Source organism: Melospiza georgiana, chromosome 11 (assembly GCF_028018845.1).
Source record: "Melospiza georgiana isolate bMelGeo1 chromosome 11, bMelGeo1.pri, whole genome shotgun sequence".
Taxonomy (NCBI): Eukaryota; Metazoa; Chordata; class Aves; order Passeriformes; family Passerellidae; genus Melospiza; species Melospiza georgiana.
This window is the reverse complement of record NC_080440.1, coordinates 18,294,701-18,312,983: the sequence shown is the minus strand read 5'-3', so window position 1 is coordinate 18,312,983 and position 18,283 is coordinate 18,294,701. Positions and strand designations below refer to the sequence as shown.

General features: G+C 39.2%; 1 protein-coding gene across 5 annotated transcripts in view; it reads right to left on the bottom strand.

The window, feature by feature from the left end:
• SLC6A11 (solute carrier family 6 member 11) overlaps window positions 1-18,283 on the bottom strand; it is a 107,929-nt gene that overhangs the window by 49,031 nt on the left and 40,615 nt on the right. For all 5 annotated transcript variants that reach the window (XR_009115053.1, XR_009115055.1, XR_009115054.1 and 2 more), the window contains exon 7: window positions 5,664-5,798. Coding sequence is in view for 2 of the 5 variants with exons in the window: in XM_058031808.1 (XP_057887791.1) it covers window positions 5,664-5,798 (135 nt within the window). In the remaining 3 variants the exon portion in view is untranslated. The remainder of the gene's footprint in view (window positions 1-5,663; window positions 5,799-18,283) is intronic.

The window sequence follows — 18,283 nt, the reverse complement described above, 5'->3', positions numbered from 1 at the left end:
ATGAGAGTTTATCAGAGATGAGCTACAACCTGGATTCTTCCCACAGAGAAATGGAAATTTCTCCAAGATTTTGGAAATCAGCTGTCCAGTGCAATTGTGGCTGTGTTGATAGATGCTCTCATGAATATGTTCATTAAAACATATTTTTAGTGACTTTAAAATTAAAAAAAAAACTTTAAAATTAAAAACACCTTAAAATTAAAACTTTAAAATTTAAAACCCTTTAAAATTAAACAACCTTTAAAATTAATAAAAACTTTAGATTTAAAATTAAATTTTCAAATTAAAAAACCTTTAAAATTAATAAAAACTTTAGATTTAAAATTAAATTTTCAAATTAAAAAACTTTAAAATTTTAAAAAAATTAAACTTAAAATTGAACTTTAAAATTAAAAAACTTTCAAATTAAAGAAACTTTAAATTTAAAATTAAACTTTAAAAATAAAAAAAAATTTAAAATTTAAAAAATTAAAATTAAAAATAAAAAACCAAAAAAACCAAACAAAGAAAAAAAAACAAATAAAAAAACCCCAAAACCCCAGAAATTTGGCCAATTTTTAGCATAAAAACATACAATAGAGAAGAAAGCTTTATTCTTATTTTCCTCCCCTTTTTAACAAGCCACTGTTCCAGCAGGGGTTAAATTGATGTGATTTTCCATACAATTATCCATACTGGTACTTCCTGGCCCATCAATCTGCTACATCTGCCCCTCCCTAAACTTCTTCCGGGCACAAATGTTTGCAAAATCCTCTCACAAAGCCCCAAATGTTTAGCAGTGAGCAGCACACACAATGACAGTGACCCTAGATCTGTGCAGGGACAAGCAGAGCCATATTCTGAGTCAGGCTTGCACACAAACCCCAGAACAATCCCATTAACTCGCTTTTGTGTGAGCTATAACCCAGCACAGATCCCTTATTTCAGCTGTAAGCAGCACCTGTATCTCCCAGATTAGGGCAGAGGGATCTATTTCAAGCCAATTTGAGCATGAAGATTGTCGAGACCTTTTTGTTGATGAATGAAAACACTTCTGAGGCTTAAACAGAGCTCCAGACTGTGTACAGCTTCCACTGGTGCAACACAAAGCGATTGGAGTGAGCTGTACACATGACAAAAAATGGCATTTTCAGAGGGAGGGGATTGGGTCTGCTGGAAAATAAAATACAAAAATGAAATGGAGACCAAAGGCCTTGGAAGCTGAGGGGAGCTGCAAAGAGGAATGGCTGCTCACAAAGCTTTAACCCACCATGGAATGCAAATTGCACAAAGACAAAAGAGTCCAGAACTTGAGGCTGAAGTGAGCCTTGAAGAGAAATTTCATTTATTTAATCCCCAGCAAACAGAACTGGCTCTGGGGCTCAAATACCTCTCTCTTCATGCAGACCCTGCACCCTCCCTGAAATATTATTGAAACAGGCCTGCAGCTGAAGAGGAAAACAAATCCTGCTGGTCAACATGATTAATGCTCTGGCATTAGGGAGTAAATCCAGTGAAATGAGTAAACATGGAAACTGGAAACACAAATCTCCAGGTAGTGTCAGTGTGCTCCTTGGCAAAAAGCTCCAGAACCAATTGGCAAGAGGTTTATGGAGTGGGGGACGTTCTCCTGATAGCTGTGGGTTTGAACATTGAATTCTGCATTTCCATAAAATGGAGATGTACAATATATTAAATATATATACATATAATATATATATACATATAATATATATATAATTATAATAATATGATAATATTATTGATATATGACATATGATATATGATATATGATATATGATATATGATATATGATATATGATATATGATATATGATATATTATATATGATATATTATATATTATATATAATATATTATATATTATATATTATATATTTACACACACATTATAACACACATATAATATCACAATCAGAAGTGCCTCTAAATCTATCTTGTTGCCATTAAAAGTTGCCCTAAAGCTGGACCAAAATCTCTTTTTAAAACAAAACTAGTTGTGCCAAATTCTAGTTTTAAGTCTGAAGAACTAAGCTTCCTCTGTATCTTGAGAAGTGACTAAAGATTGCACCCATTATTCTGAAAGCTTTCTTCAAGTATTGAATTAATTATTCTCAAAAACATATTTCAATTTTGGTGGAATGACAGGTTTTTCCAACACAACATTAACTCCATAAAACCAATGAATACTACACATTTCAATTACCTGCACTGGTGTTTGCCATCTCTGTTATGGCACATTTTTTCCTACTAAAAGGTGTTTAAATCCAACCGGAGGACAAGAACTTGTCAGTGAAAATCTCCCTGAGCCTGAGGAGGATTTGTCTTCTTAAAGCACTCCCAAAAGGAATTCCAGCCCCAAATATGAGGGACAGACAGACACAACCCACATGTCTCCAGCCGTCTGTGCTTCCCAGGCTGCTCCCACCAGCCCATGGGCTTTGCAAATTGTCATGGCAACACGACTTTCTTTTACGAGTGCCACCAGGGGAGTAAATAAGCATATAAACCCTCCCTGGAGCTGGCAATCATGTCCCTTAGGTTGGCAATAATGTCCCTTAAGCTGGCGTGCCCTCCCTCAATGACAAACACGAGCAAGGGTGTCAGTGGCACGTGGGAAATCCACAGGCAGGGCAAAATCCTGTTAGGAGGCTCTAGAAAAGCACTGGGCAAGGGAAGGAAAGCAGATTTTAAAGAGCAGCACTGAGCCCTGCTCATACAGAGAGCTCAGCTCTGCTGGCACAGCTGGGATTGTTCACCTGGACAGGAGAAGCTTTGGGGTGACTGAACTGTGGCCCTGCAGGGCCTGGGGGGCTGCAGGGAAGGTGGAGATGGAGTTTTTACAAGGGATGAAGGGGCATGACCAGAGGAAATGGTTTCACATAGACAGAGGACATGGATGGGATGTTGGGAAGGGAGGTGAGCCCTGGCACAGGGTGTGCAGAGAAGCTGTGGCTGCCCCACCCTTGGAAGTGTCCAAGCCCAGGCTGTGATGCCTCAGGTTTAGCTTTTATATTTTCAGGTTCTGTGCTGCTTTAGTGTGTGGGTCTGGGTTCACATGAGGGGATGGTGAGCTCTGTGCACAGAGCAGGGAGACAAAACAATTCCTGCTCCAGCTGGGCACCAAGGACAAATGATCCCAATCTCAGCCCAGGAGCACAAACACCGTGGGCTGGAGAGAGAAAAACAAGCAGGGTGGGACTGCCTGGGCTAAAGCTGGAATGGGACAATGAACTGCAAGGTGCAAATGGAGCAGAACTGATCCCAGGGACAGAGCCCATGACTGCTCGTGCATTTTGGGGCCATTTTGGTTCATCTTGGGTGCAACCGTGGCTGGGCTCTTGTGCTGCCCAAGCTGGATCCATGGAGGAGTTCCTTTAATAAATCCCTGCTTTATTCTGTAACTCTGTCTGGTCTCTGTTCTTGGGCATCAGTTCAGGGGTTTTTTTTTCTGCTATGGGAAGAAAAACCAGAAGGGAGACCTGGATCCATTGATTGTGAAACCAATGAGTTTTAAACCACAAATGCTCAGGAACCATGGGAAGGACAACATGAATTGTTTATGAGCACCCTTGGCAGGAGGACATCAGTTGGACGGGGCTTGGAGCAGCTTGGGACAGTGAAAGGTGTCTCTGCCATGGTTTGGTTTTTTGGGTTTTTTTTTCCTTTTGTTTGTTTGTTGGTTTTTTTTGGATTTTTGAGGTTTTTTTCTCCTCTAGAAATATTACTTGTTTAAAGCAAACATCACAGATATTTCAGATGCGCCAAGGAAATTACCTGAACAAGCCCCTCTATTGTCTTTTATTTTATTTTTTATTTTAAAAAAACAACATGTCTTAAGTAAGCAGAGATTTTAAAAAAATTATGCTGCCACATCTTCAGTAGGCAGATTAAAAAAATTCATTTTGACAAATATTCCCAAATTCCTTTCTGTCTGCTTCTCAGGATCCATTTAATAATGGAATAGCCCCAGGAGAAACACTGTGTAATGTCTTTTACAGTGCCAAAGCAGATCAGTAAATGCTGTCTGCAGCCTGTCAGGTTCTACAGAGATTGTGTCACTTTCCCCCTTCAATATCACAGAAATGATGGACAATAACTGCTCTATTGTAATCCTCTGTCACTGGAAATTTAAAAAAAACCAAACTTAGTCCATGATTTCCATGTTCTGCTCTACATTGGAAATGACAAAACAGGCAGATTTCCTAGTCTGAGCACTTAATTCCTCCTCAGCTGCATATTCTGCTATAAAGACAGTAATCATCTGAATAATTTCTCTGTCTGAGATTTAGATTTGGAAGGAGCAAAGAACCAAAAAAAGGCAAAATCCCAGATAAATTTGTTCCCACTGAACTGGTGGCAATGTCTCTCAATGGCAGAAGCACCAACTGCAACTGGCTCTGCAAATCCTCATTTATCAAGCAAAGTACTTTCCAATTTAAAAACTGATCTGTGCCAACACACAGCATGGCTTTACAGCCCTATCCCCAGTTCCACAGCTCCAGTGAGGAGCTGGGTAACTTTCATTGATTGAGTTCTTTGCCACCTATTTTTATTTCCTTGTTCTAATCAATTAAACAATAAACACATGGGATGGACACGGTCCTGCTCTGAGCCTTAAATTAGGTGGAAAGGATGGAGTGGCCAGCTAATGCTTTTCATTTATTTTGCTCTTTGCCAGCTATTTTTTCCTCCTCATTTTAAATCAAAAGTTGCATTTAACAGAGGGCAGTCAGCAGACACATCCATGTGATGGCACTGAAGGCCTTGCACATGTAATATTTGTAATATCTATAATATTTCCTTGTGTTTCCTTCCAATCCTTTTCTCCTTGCAATCTGCAATATTTCCTTGCATTTCCTTCCTTCTCTGCCCTGCTGTGCAGCACACCCACTGCTTCCTGCACATCCCACAGGCCTGGAACCTTCTACCTGAGCAAATACTGGGATGTGCAGAGGCAAATTCCTGTCCAGGTTGTGTTGCGAGCATTTTCTCTCTTATCTCCATCAAATAACAGCCAACATTATTAATTTCTGCAGCCAAGAAAGGCCAGGGACAGGGGGTTGGATTAAGCTCTTTTCTGATCCAGAGATGGGGCAACTGAGAGGTGTTTTAAGAACTTTTATCCCATTTTCACTCTCATGAGAAGGGTGAGGCAGATATTATAATACAGATATTATAATACAAATGTTATAATTCACACCATCACAATCAGAAGTTAACTATTTCTTAATTACAACACACTATAAGTATTTCTTGGCTATCAGCTTTTTGCCACACCACACTGTGAATGCCTTAAAGCCAAGTCTAAAATTACCCCTATTGGGTCCTACCACAATGCATCTTTCACAATTCTATTTCTCTAAAGTATCCAGTCTTTTCTGCAAGGCCATTCTTTGAAACTTGTTTCTAGTTCAATTTCTCTCTCAACAATGCCTGTGCTGTTCCATGGCATTTCTCAGTCAGCATTTCTTATCTCCAGGTTTGCACAGAGACGCACACACTGTGTGAGCTTTCTGTCAAGCTCTGAGAATCCCCCACAAATTCATTTCCCGGAGGGATCTGTGCAATCCCCCAGCAGTCCCCTGAGTTCAGACTCCAAACCCAAGGGCTCCTGCAGTTTTCCCCGGGCACAAAGGCACACAGGGATGCAGCCGTGTCCTACCTGTGGGTCGGAGAGGCGCGAGATGTCGGGGTAAAGGTAGAACTTGATGCCCTCAGAGGCGCCGGGTAGCGTCACCCCCCGGATCAGGAGGATCATCAGCATGATGTAGGGGAAGGTGGCTGTCACATACACAACCTGGGGAGGAAACAAACAGCAGAAAAGGATCTGTGAGAATTCTGTGAGTTCTGTGAATTTTCTTCCAGCTGCAGCAAAACCAGCTTCTTTTCACACCCCGCTGGAGGAAAAGTGCTTTGGGTGCCTTTGTGCAGGTGGTTTTGTGTCGGGGTCTCCGGCTGGTCAGAGTGACCCTGAGAAATGTTAAAAAGTCTCTTTTCCCAGCCCAGCGCTTGATGAAGGAGTCAGAACTCTTCAGTTCTCATTCTCAGGGTTGTTCATTGTGTCTTATCTATAAAATTCTTTCTCCTGTCCTGCCGAGGTCCGTTCAGCAAGACAGAGGCACTCTGCCTGCCCCAGCCTGGCGTTATCTTTTTATACTAAAAATTACACATATAATATTTACAATTACTTTCCAATACCTATCACCTGTATTAGACAGTGAGCTTCTACTCTAAACCAATCCAAAAGTGCCAACATCACAGCAGGAGATGGAGGCCAAGAAGAAGAAGGAGGAGAAAGGTTGGACATGCCCAGATCCCTCCATCTTGCCCCCTGAACCCCCATTTTCAAAACTCCAAAATCTACTTTTTCACTGTCATTCTACCTAAGCTGTCGTGGCTTGCAGATCTTCATCTGTCCTGGACAGCCAGAGGGATGTTCTGGGTCCTGACAATTTTTGTCCCCCAACCATTTTTCCCTTCTAAACTCCTCAGGGTCTGTGGGAGATGTCAGCACTTTTTTATAGAGATTAAGTTCTCTGTAAGTGTATGATTTCCAAACACACGATAACAAGTAATTAATGACATTTTTTATAACGAAATAGCAATTGATTCTCAGCCACACCAGAATTACTAAACTGATTTCCCTTCAGACTGCTCTGCCTGCATGACTGGGTTTCAGGGATAAGCATTTCATAAAACCCAAAGGTTAAATTCTGTCCATATCTCTTTGGGATTGGATAGAGAACCCTTATCTCACAAAGAACCTTCAAGCAAAATGTCTGAGGTGCTGAACCCCAGCAATTTCTGTTTTCACATACATGGCCACACATTTTTATTTCCAGAAATCAGTTTGTTCTCTGCATGGGCAGCAACAGGAAACCTGCAAGAACTCACATTTTCCAAAGGAAAAATGGAGAAGAATTGGTCCTGTTTCACATTCCTAAACCTGAGATCAGCACATGGCCACTCAAACTCAGAGAAGGAATAAATAATAAGTTCCATGCCACTATCAATATTTTCTTTATGTGGCAAACACACTCTCTATAAATTTAACTCTCTATAATTTCCTGTTGCCATTTCCACCTGTGTAACTATTACACCTGCCTTGCACCAGTCAAAATTAGTTAAGCTGCAAGGATGAAAAAAAAAAAATTGGTAAAAAATAAAACCTCAAAAAAATAGGTTTTAAACTGAGGAGTCGAATTTCTGTCTCCTATGTAAATGAAAGGGAGACATCAAAGAATGACCTGTGAAAGGATTCTCAGACTTATTTTTGTAATTATTGAACTGAAATTGGATTTTCAGACTATTTGACCCCAAACATGACATGATCTCATGTGCCTCATCAGGTACCCTCCAAAAGGGAAGAACTCTTTTGCTTCAGCAGGTGAATGCACTGTGCTCAGAGAACCATTAATTCCTATTTTATCCCCTTCCCCAGGAGCTCCTAAGGTGAGGCAGGATGGGGAATTTGGGAATCAGTGCCACTATTAGCATCATCATCACATCTGTCAAAATTAGTTCAGCTGCTGGATGGAAAAAAATAATTTGGTGAAAAATACAACCTCAAAAAAAGATGTTCTTTAAACTGAGGAGTCCAATGTATGTCTCCTATGGAAATGAAAGGGAGACATCAAGAATGACCTGTGAAAGGATTCTCAGACTTATTTTTGTAATTAATTAATGAAAATGGATTTTCAGACTATTTAACCCCAAACATTAAATGCTCTCATGACTCACCCTCAAAAACGGAGGAACTCTTACTTCAGCAGGTGAGTGCACTGTGCTCAGAGAGAGCCATTAATTCCCATTTTCTCCCCTTCCCCAGGAGCTCCTGAGGTGAGGCAGGATGGGGAATTTAGGAATCAGTGCCACTATTAGCATCATCATCACATCTGCGGGGCATTAAAAGTTTCCTGAATTGTTTTCTTTTCTTTCAACACATCGAACCTCTCTGAATATCAATGTGAACACAACTGTTTCTAATTACACCACATCCTGTTTTAATTGACTTTAATTGCTTGCTATGTTAATTTGCATCCCAATGCTCAAAATGCTTTTTTTAAACCCTTGTCAGAGCCATGCCAATGTTTAAGCAGTTGGAAACGAAATAAAAAATTTCTGGCAGGCGAGTTTCTGCACCAAGTCCTCCTCTCACAATGTGCTCGAAAGAAAAATTGACAATGATATTTAGACATACAAGTAGGTGGAAATGCACCCAACAACTCTGAACTACCCTTGGGTGCTTCACTGTAAGTACATTGGAACCAAAGATCCTGAAAATTGATATTTTATTGGCTGCCACGAGCTTTAAGTATCAAAGAACAGGAGATAAATTGAGTAGCAAGGACTCAAATTTAAATTTAAATCCCAAAACCTTAAAGAGGCTTAGATGTCACTGAAGGTTAATATAGAGATATCCAGGTAGCAATAAAAGGATTTCATGAGTGAGGCACCATAAAGACTTTGAGAACTGAGCTAGATTTCAGTTTTATCTTTTCATGCCTAAATATCTCAACAGCACAGACATGTGCCTGTGTTCCAGTTTGTCCCCTGGGAGTGCTGAACTTCTTGTCCTAAGTGAAAAGGTGTTTTTGTGAGCACCCCAGGCAGACCATGCTGCAGGGTTAGGGGATCTGGATTTTGAGGAAAAATAGAAGAAATTGAGGATAACCCTGCTGAGATTGAGGAAGATTTCCATGCAGTGACCTGAGCCCTAACCCATGGAGATCCCAAAGCCCTAAATCAGATTTCTTTGGCCAAAGCTCCTGCAGGGCACAGCAGCCTGAAGCAGTGAACCTTCCTCCTTGTTAAGCACACACAACCTGAATTCCTGAACTAAATATCACTTGGAGGCCTGGAAAGTGATGGAATTCTCCCCTGCAAGCTGCAATGTTCAATGTTTGCACTACTAGGAACTGTAAGGGTTTTATAAATGGGATAAAATTTATCCTGATGCTTCAGAAAATTACTGTCCCCTGAAATCCTCTATTGCTCCACTGGGCTGTAAACATGAGGAATATCAATGCAGGAATTTGCCAGAACTCACAATTGAAGTGTTTATGGAAAATCAGATCTGCCCCCATGTCCTGCTCATCCTTATTTTTCACAGTGTTTTAATCTTGGTGTAATTTACCTTTATTTATTTATGTATTTATTGATTTGAAACCATGAGCATGGAGAACCAGAGTGACACCCCAACTGTGCCCACACTGCACTGCACTCCTGTGTGGAGGAACTGCTCAGGAACCAAAATTTCACCCAGGGATGCAAGAAGGACAAGAAGGAAAAGAGTAATTTTTTATCTAGGGGAACAAATTGGCACAAGTATATATATATATATATGTGTGTATATATATATATACATATATATATATGTACCTGTGTGTGTGTATATATATATATATATATATATATATATATACATACACATATTGTATGTATCATATATAATTAAGTATAATTATTAAAAAAATATATATATATATAATATAATTATATATAGAAATATAATATATCCCTGCCTGGCAGCTCAGGGATATATTATATTTCTATATATAATTATAATTAGGGATATATCCTCAGGATGTTGCTGAGCAGCCACACCCAGGAACCACCAATCTGGGCAGGATTTCCATCAAAAGTTTTCAAATTGTCCCACAAGCCCCAGTCAAACCAGACTTGGCCTCACTGATATTTGCCAGTTTCACAAATTCTAATTTCTTTGATAGTACCAACCTACCTAGATGATAAAAGAGATAAAAGATTTTCTTTTTCAACTTCCATGGGATAGTGTGAAATAGTCCATGCAGCATTGTTGGGAAAAAAGGCTTTTGTTCATCTGACTCTACATCATCTACAGAGCCACAACTGAAAAGGGAGATTTTCCACATTAATTGGATTTACAAGTAAAATGGCATGAAATGGTGTAAAGGAATGACAGCTGATTCACAAGGTTTTTAAAAGGATGTCAAAAGGGAGAAAACATTGGAGGTCCACCAACACTTTAAAGGTAAAATTTCATATGCGGAGAAAGAAACACAAGGAAAAACTCAAGAGAACAGCAGGTAAGTGGATTTGTATAATGGAACGAGGGGAGGGGTTAGAATCAGCACAATGGCTGATTTTTCTATTTTCTGTGTGTATTTCATGGATTTATTCAGCATCATCTTCTGTTTGTCATCTTTGTTTGTCCACAGAGGGAATCCTGCACCAGAATAATTCTGTAAAACCAACCTTAACCAATTCTGCCTATGAACTGCAGAATTCCTTCTGAATTATCACTGAGTCATGTGTGAGGGCAGGAATAAATTCAAACCCCAACAGCTAAGAAAATTTAATGAGATTTGAGGTCTGAGAAAAAGGAAAAATCCATTTGGGAATGAAAATTCAATGAGATGAGATACAAAGAGGGGCCAGGAGAGGACGCGGGCTGAAGGGATGGGAGAACCTGAAGGAAACAGAAGTTTCTACATGAAATAATAACTGCAGGAAGGAATAATTCCAGCACCACATCACACTGAGGTCATTGCCTGGGACACAGAAAAATCCCAACCTGGTAGAGCTGTGCAAGTCCAGATTTTTTTCCACACAGTGGTGAAGACAATAAATAAATAAATGAAAGTCTGAGCCCTGCTGGAATGGTTTCCTTCACAATTAAATGGAAACTTCACTCCAAAATTCATTGGGTCAATTAAAAAAAAAATCCAAAAAACCAAATCAGAATGTTCTGCTCAATTTTGGTTTGGCATTCTTTTAACTGAATGGGCAGAAGGGAGTTCTCTCTTGAATGAAAAATGCTTTAACAAGCCCAAGTTGTTATTTAGAAGCCTTAATTCCACATTAAAAATAGGTGAAAAAAACCTCTTTTCCATATATTTTGCAGCACAAATTATTCTTTACATTGGGTCTGACTATATAGACTTTCCAGCACTGCCCAAATCCCACTTCAAATATTCTGTGTTCACAAAACTGCCTGCCTGTGGTCCAAAGTTCCAAAAGAAAGAGAAGTTATGGTGGAAGGCTGAATCCAAAATGCTCTATTAGAAACCCAGGCATGCAGCTAAAATTGGAAAACAATGAGACAGCACCAAGGGCAGACAATATCCATGCACAGCAGCAGTAGCTCATTTTCCCAGCTGAATTGAGGGAACAATTCACTTCCATGATGAGCTCCTGCTCCCCATAAATATTCCTAAAGCAGCAGCAAGTTTTCTAAATATGTGTAATTTCCCAGCTCCTTCCAACAGCTGGGTTTGCTTCCAGCTTGCCCAGGAGCATTAAAATCAAGATCTGTCTTCTTTCTGCTAAAATTGCTCTTCAGGCTTGCTAGTTCTTTTGATGAGGTCTACAGATCTCTTACTTAATAAGAAAAAATATCAGATTTCCTTGTATTTGAATAAAAATTCTCTTATTACCAGATCTTGCCCTAAAACATTTGTTTGTAAGACTACCAAGAACAGAATATGCAGTAAAAAATCTCAGTCATGGACGCCAGAACACACAAAAGTACCCATAGAAAATGCAGAAACCCATAGAAAATGTAGAAAAGTACCCATAGAAAATGTAGAAAAAGTGAATTTTATCCCATTATTGGAATCATTTATGTGAGCACCTGTATTTAAACACCATAATAAATTGAATTGTAAAATAAATAAATAGTAATGGCAAATAAGTTTGTTAAGAATAAATAATTAAGATAAATAAATAAATAATGGCAAATTGAGATAACCAAATTAATTCTTGATATATGCATAGGTCAATCAGTGACAAATAATTTGCCAACAGCTTCAAAAAAAAGGGGGAGTGATCATAAATAATGGGCTGGATCCTGAAAAAATGACTTGATGTCACCGTTCCTTTTATTTCAAGGATTAATTTCAACCAGAATAGGCTTGGTCAAGTTCATAGCGCCAAATTCACAGTAAAATTTAGACACTGAACAGATCAGTTCAGATTGTGATGACTGCTCTGGAGTGGTTTTAAATGTTCACAAATGAACCCACTCTAAAAAGGATCAGCTTGAACTAAAAGCTGAGCAACTGCTGGAAATGTTTAATTCATGTCATTACATTTTTGCTGCCATTAAATACCAGAAAGAAAATAATTTATCTATTTCATAGCTCAATATCTATAGTAAATACAACTCAGGAGCTCAGTGCCTCCTCCCAGAGCTTCCTCAGGCTCCAAAATTATATTTCCCACACTCAACATTAATCCTCCACTCACCAACTGTTCTTAGAGGAGTTATGATGAAAAAATTGAAGGCTGCAACAACCCTCAACACCAACAGTCCCACAAATGTTCTCTCCATGTGTTGGGAAATGTGTTCCTCACGTTGGGAACGTGCTGTTGGCACACTGCTCTGACAAAAATCCCAACAGTTGTAAACCCTGCCTGCCCAAAATAGCTCTGGGGGGCAGGGGAAGGCTGGGATTTCTCAAAGGCAGAAATCCTTCAGCATAAAGGAGCACTGCAATTTGGCAATTTCCCAGAGGAAATACAAAAGCAGAATCCCAATGCTAAAATCCTAAAATTCTGGTGTTGTTGTCCCTAATATTCCAAAAACCTGGATGGTCTTTGTTGAAAGCTTTTCTTGAAAAGCAGTGCATGTTTTGGGGTTGAAGGGCTTTTTTACCAAGAAAAGACAATTGAAGTTTGTTATCTCCACCACTAATGGTGATGATAAACCAGTGCAATAACAGCACCCTATAAGTGTAATTTGAATTTTTTTTAACATTCAAGGGTACAAAGAAGAAGATCTGCCCTCTGGTTGTAGGGAAGGGCTGGGCTGGCATTTCTCAAAGGCAGAAATCCTTGAGCATAAAGGAGCACTGCAATTTGGCAATTTCCCAGGGGAAATACAAAAGCAGAATCCCAATGCTAAAATCATGATGTTATTGTCTCTAATATACCAAAGACCTGGAATGTCTTTGTTGGAGTGTTTGTTTTTTTTTTAAAGCAGTGGATGTTTTGGAAGGGTTTTACCCAGAAGAGTGATTGAAGTTTATTATTTTATCTCCACCATAAATGATAAACCAGTGAAATAATGGCATCCTATAGCTAAACCATGATTTTTTTGTTTAGCATTCAGGGGCACAAAGAGGAAGAGCTGCCCTCGTGATGGGGAAGGTCTGCGCTGGAATTCTCAAGCAAAATGAGCATGACTACTTGGCAAGAAGACACAGCTCTCCCAGTAGAAATACAAAAGATTTCTAATGCTAAAATCCTGATGTTATTGTCCCTGGAACCTGGAATATCTTTCTTTAAAAGCAGTGAATGTTTTGGGATTGGAGAGGTTTTTATCCAGAAAATAATTCTTGATTGAAGTTTATTATTTTATTTCCACCATTAATGGTGCTGATAAAATAGTGCAATAATATAGCTATAATGTGATTTTTTGTTTAACATTCAGGGGCACAAAGAGGAAGAGCTGCCCTCTAGTTGTGGGGAAGGGCTGTGCTGGAATTGTCAAGGAAAAGGAGCTGTACAATTTGGCAAGCAGACACTGCTCTCCCAGTGGAAATACAAAAGCAGATTTCCAATGCTAAAATCCTGGTGTTATTGTCCCTGACACCTGAAATATCTTTGTTGGTGTTTTTTTTCTTTAAAAGCAGTGGATGTTTTGGGTTTTTGTGGGGTTTTTACCCAGAAAAGAAAATTGATTGAAGTTTATTACTTCAGCTCTTGACTGAAGTTCTCCACCAATAATGGTGCTGATAAACCAGTGCAATAATGGCATCCTATGGCTATAGTGTGATTTTTTTGTTTAACATTCAAGGGCACTAAGAGGAAGAGCTGCCCTCTGGTTGTGGGGAAGGTCTGTGCTGGAATTTCTCAAAGGCAGAAAACCTTGAGCAAAAGGAGCACTACAATTTGGCAAGCAGACACATCTCTCACAGTGGAAATAAAAAAGCAGATTTCCAATGCTAAAATCCTGGTGTTATTGTCCCTAATATTCCAAAGACCTGGAATGTTGTTGGAGGGTTTCTTTTTTTAAGATGGGTTTCTTTTGGATGTTTTGGGGTTGGAGGGGTTTTTACACAGAAAAGACAATTGATTGAGTTTTATTATTTTAACTCTTGAATGAGGTTTATTATTTTAGCTCCGCTATAAATGGTACTGATAAACCAGTCAAATAATGGCATCCTAGAGCTATAATGGGATTTTTTGTTTAACATTCAGGGGCACAAAGAGGAAGAGCTGCCCTCTGGTTGTGGGGAAGGGCTGTGCTGGAATTCTCAAGGAAAAGGAGCTCTACAATTTGGCAAGCAGACACTGCTCTCCCAGTGGAAATACAAAAGATTTCCAATGCTAAAATCCTGGTGTTATTGTCCCTGGAACCTGGAATATCTTTCTTTAAAAGCAGTGAATGTTTTGGGTTTTGTAGTGTTTTTACCCAGAAAAGAAGACTGATTGGAGTTTATTACTTTAGCTCTTGATTGAATTTTATTGTTTTATCTCCATCAATAATGCTGCTGATAAACCAGTGAAATAATGGCATCCCAGAGCTATAATGTGATTTTTTTTTTGTGTAACATTCAAGGTTTTGTGGGGTTTTTACCCAGAAAAGAAGACTGATTGAAGCTTATTATTTCAGCTCTTGACTGAAGTTTTTTATTTTATCCCCACCATTAATGGTGCTGTTAAAGCAGTGAAAAAATGGTATCCTATAATAATAATGTGATTTTTTTGGTGTAACATTCAAGGGTACCAAGAGGAAGAGCTGCCCCCTGGTTGTGGGCAGGGAGAGGAAGACTGATGGGGAGGAAGCAAATTTCAACCTCTTGGCTGAGCTCATCACTGCAAGCCAAGTGTTTATGTAGAGCTCCCATCAAGGAGGGAATTTGCAGAGCCACAAATATCTCAGAATTAAAGACTTCTATTTAATCAAGTAAAAGTCAACTTCAAGAATCAATCAGGAAGAATTTTAAATATAAATTAGGACTAATTAATCAACTAAGGGTTGGTGGGTTTTTTCTATTTTTTTTAAGGTGTTTAAAATGTACAAGCTTTTATAAAACAAAGCTGTTCCTTTCCAGAACCTTCTAGGATTTTCAGAGCTCTCAATGCCATCTAGTTTACCTTCACAGACAAACCTGATATTGTGATATTGTGAGTTACACCTACATCCAGAAATTTACATTTTGCTTAAAAAAATATGTAAAATGGGATGACTATTCCTCATAGCACCCCCATTTCTGTGAAAATAATTCAGAATTATCCCACAGCAGCCCCTGAATTTCCAGTTGTGTAACTGATTTTCCACAGGCAGAAATAGGGGCTCAATAATGCATTAAATGAATTGGAATTTTTACCCTTCCAGTTCTCACTCCTCAGGTCCTGACCCATCATGAAATTGTTTAACCTTCAGCTAAAATGTTTAACCTTTAGCTAGAGATGCAGAGCAGGAGGTGAATTTTCCTGTCGCTTCAAAATGTGTAAGATCTTAAATGTGTGCACTGGAATGGACTCAAAATTTTTGGCCAACTCCTTCTCCTGGTTCAGGGTCTGTTTGCTCTCTGACTCTTCCTGGAGAACATGAAACTGGGTTTTCTGCAGGAGTGCTGTCCTCATGGAATTATTATAGATTATATAATGGATTTTATGTAATAAATTTACAAATTTACACATATATATATATATATATATATATATATATATATACACACATATATATATATATACACATATATATATGTGTAATTTTATATATATGATTATATATATATATAATTAGGTGTAATTTATATATATAGGTATAAATATCATTATATATAATATATATAATATTTATAATATAATTTATATTTTAGATAATTTATATATTAATTATTTAAAATTTATGTATTTCTAATATATATCTATACATAATTTTAAATATAATATATAATTATATAATGTACATATTTAATATTTATTATGTATTTATTTATATTTTTATATATATTATATATTATTCTATTATATCATGGATTCCCTCCAGTGATTCGTTTCAGTGAATCAACATTTTCCAATAAAATCAGGATTTACCAGAGCATCCCTTATCATCTCCAACTTAGATTCCTGCTTGAGTTTCCTCACCTGTCTTCAAAAAAACCCTGAAAATAAAACCAACAACACAAAAACACACTCCCAAATGAACATCAGCACTGAGGTAAAAAAAAAGCTGGATGAAGTGTAAGTGTGAGAAATGCTATGACCAAAGGGTAATAGGGGAGGTTTTCCAGCCAGAAAAAGGTAAAAAAGGTGGCCTCAAAAGGTGAAAGGTGCCAGCTGGAAAAGATCAGTGTGTCAGCCAGACTCTGCTGTCACCAAATAAATTAATAACATTTCAAATAATTGCAACTATTAAAAACACAGAACATTAATTTAATGGTAAGAAAAAATTTTCTCTAGAATTTTGCTCCAAAATGAGTCATATGTGAGGCTTTGTTTGAAAATGATCCTATCAATCCTCCAAGCCCTCCAGCAGGTTTGGTAATGGCCATCTCTAAATCTAGCAGTCACTTCTGCAGTTTTCTGGGCACCACAGCACCATTCAACGTGTTACACTGTAAATAGTGTAAACTATTTATGTATTTGTGCAGTAAAATCTGGGGGAAAAAAAGATTTCTAAACTGGCAGGCAGAGATATCCTACAGCATAGGAACTCTTTTTTGTCTTTGGATGGGTTTTGTAATCGTGGTGTTGAAGGAAAAGGGTCAGACTTCCCCAGGATGGGCAGTGGGGATTTCTGCTCTGGTTTCTGCTCTCTGGGACAGGAGCCAGGGAAGGGCTGGGGCTGGGCTGGGGGGTCAGGGAGGAAATCAGGGGAAATTTCTGCCCCAGAGGGTGCTGGCAGTGCCCAGGCTGCCCAGGGAATGGTGACATTCCAAGGCTGCCAGAGCTCCAGGAGAGCTTGGGCACCACTGCCAGGGGTGGGATTGTTGGGGGGTCTGAGCAGGGCCAGGAGTGGGGCTGGATGATCCCTGTGGGTCTGTCCTTGCTCAGGATATTCCCTGAATCCATGGACTGTCCTGTCCCTTCCAACCAAACCATCAAAACCCAAATCTGGCAGACCTTTATCTTTCCCTAGGTGATAAATTGTGACCGTGTTCACAGGGGTCTGAGGATGAGGGAAGAGACGAGGATCTGACTCCATGTTTCAGAGGGCTGATTTATTATTTTATGGTATATATCATATTAAAACTATACTAAAAGAATAGAAGCAAGGATTTCATCAGAAGGATGGCTAAGAATAGAAAAAGAAGAAATGAAAGCTTGTGTGTCAGACTCTCTGTCCAAGCCAGCTGACTGTGATTGGCCATTAATTAGAAACAGCCACATGAGACCAATCCCAGATGCACCTGTTGCATTCCGCAGCAGCAGATAATCATTGTTTACATTTTGTTCCTGAGGCCTCCCAGCTTCTCAGAAGGAAAAATCCTAAGGAAAGGATTTTTCATAAAAGATGTCTGTGACAATAAATCTGTTAAACTGACAGGCCCTGTCTTGGAATGTTCTATTTCTCTGTAATGATTAAAGGGTCATAGAAATTTAGTACAATTCAGGTTGTGAATTATAGGAAGGGCATGTGAATGGCTTATAGAGCATTTCACTGCACAAATCAGGAGGAAAAGATCAGGACTGGCTGGATTTGGAGTATCTCCAAACACAAAAACTCTGTCACCTCTCTGAGTACCTGTTCCAGCATCTGAGCATCCTCAGAGTGAAAAAGCGATGCTGTGCTCCTGTGGGGAGCCCAGGACTTTTGTAGGAGAGTAAAGAGCTCCCATTTCTTTGGGGGAAGGTGTGTTTGTGTGCCCCCAGCGCGACAGCCCAGCTCCTGCCAGCCCCTGAGCAACACCAGCTCTCATCTCCATGGTGACAGCTGAGGGATGGATGCGCCATGAAGCATTTACAGCACTCCTTGTGCATTAAGTATCATAACAAAAGCACAATAAATGGCCTCAGCACTCAGCCTAACAAGCATCCTTATCATCCTGACCCTGATTCTCCACGTTTCCCTTCCCTGCGGCTACTCCACCCCCCTAAAGCAGTTACCACACCTTGATGAGGGTTTATTGCTCTCTAACTTCCCTCCCTCTCAATGTTGCTGCTAAATCACCCCAAGGCTGCCTTGTAGGACACCAATCTGACAGTGCTGCAATTAATTTGTGGGTTTGAGAAGAAAAGGGGGTGTGATGCGTAGAGAAAATGAGAGGGATCACACAATAAAACCCTTGGGCTGGAGAGAGGGTGGGTGAGGAGGCTGTGAGTGCCACACACTGATTTTCTCCT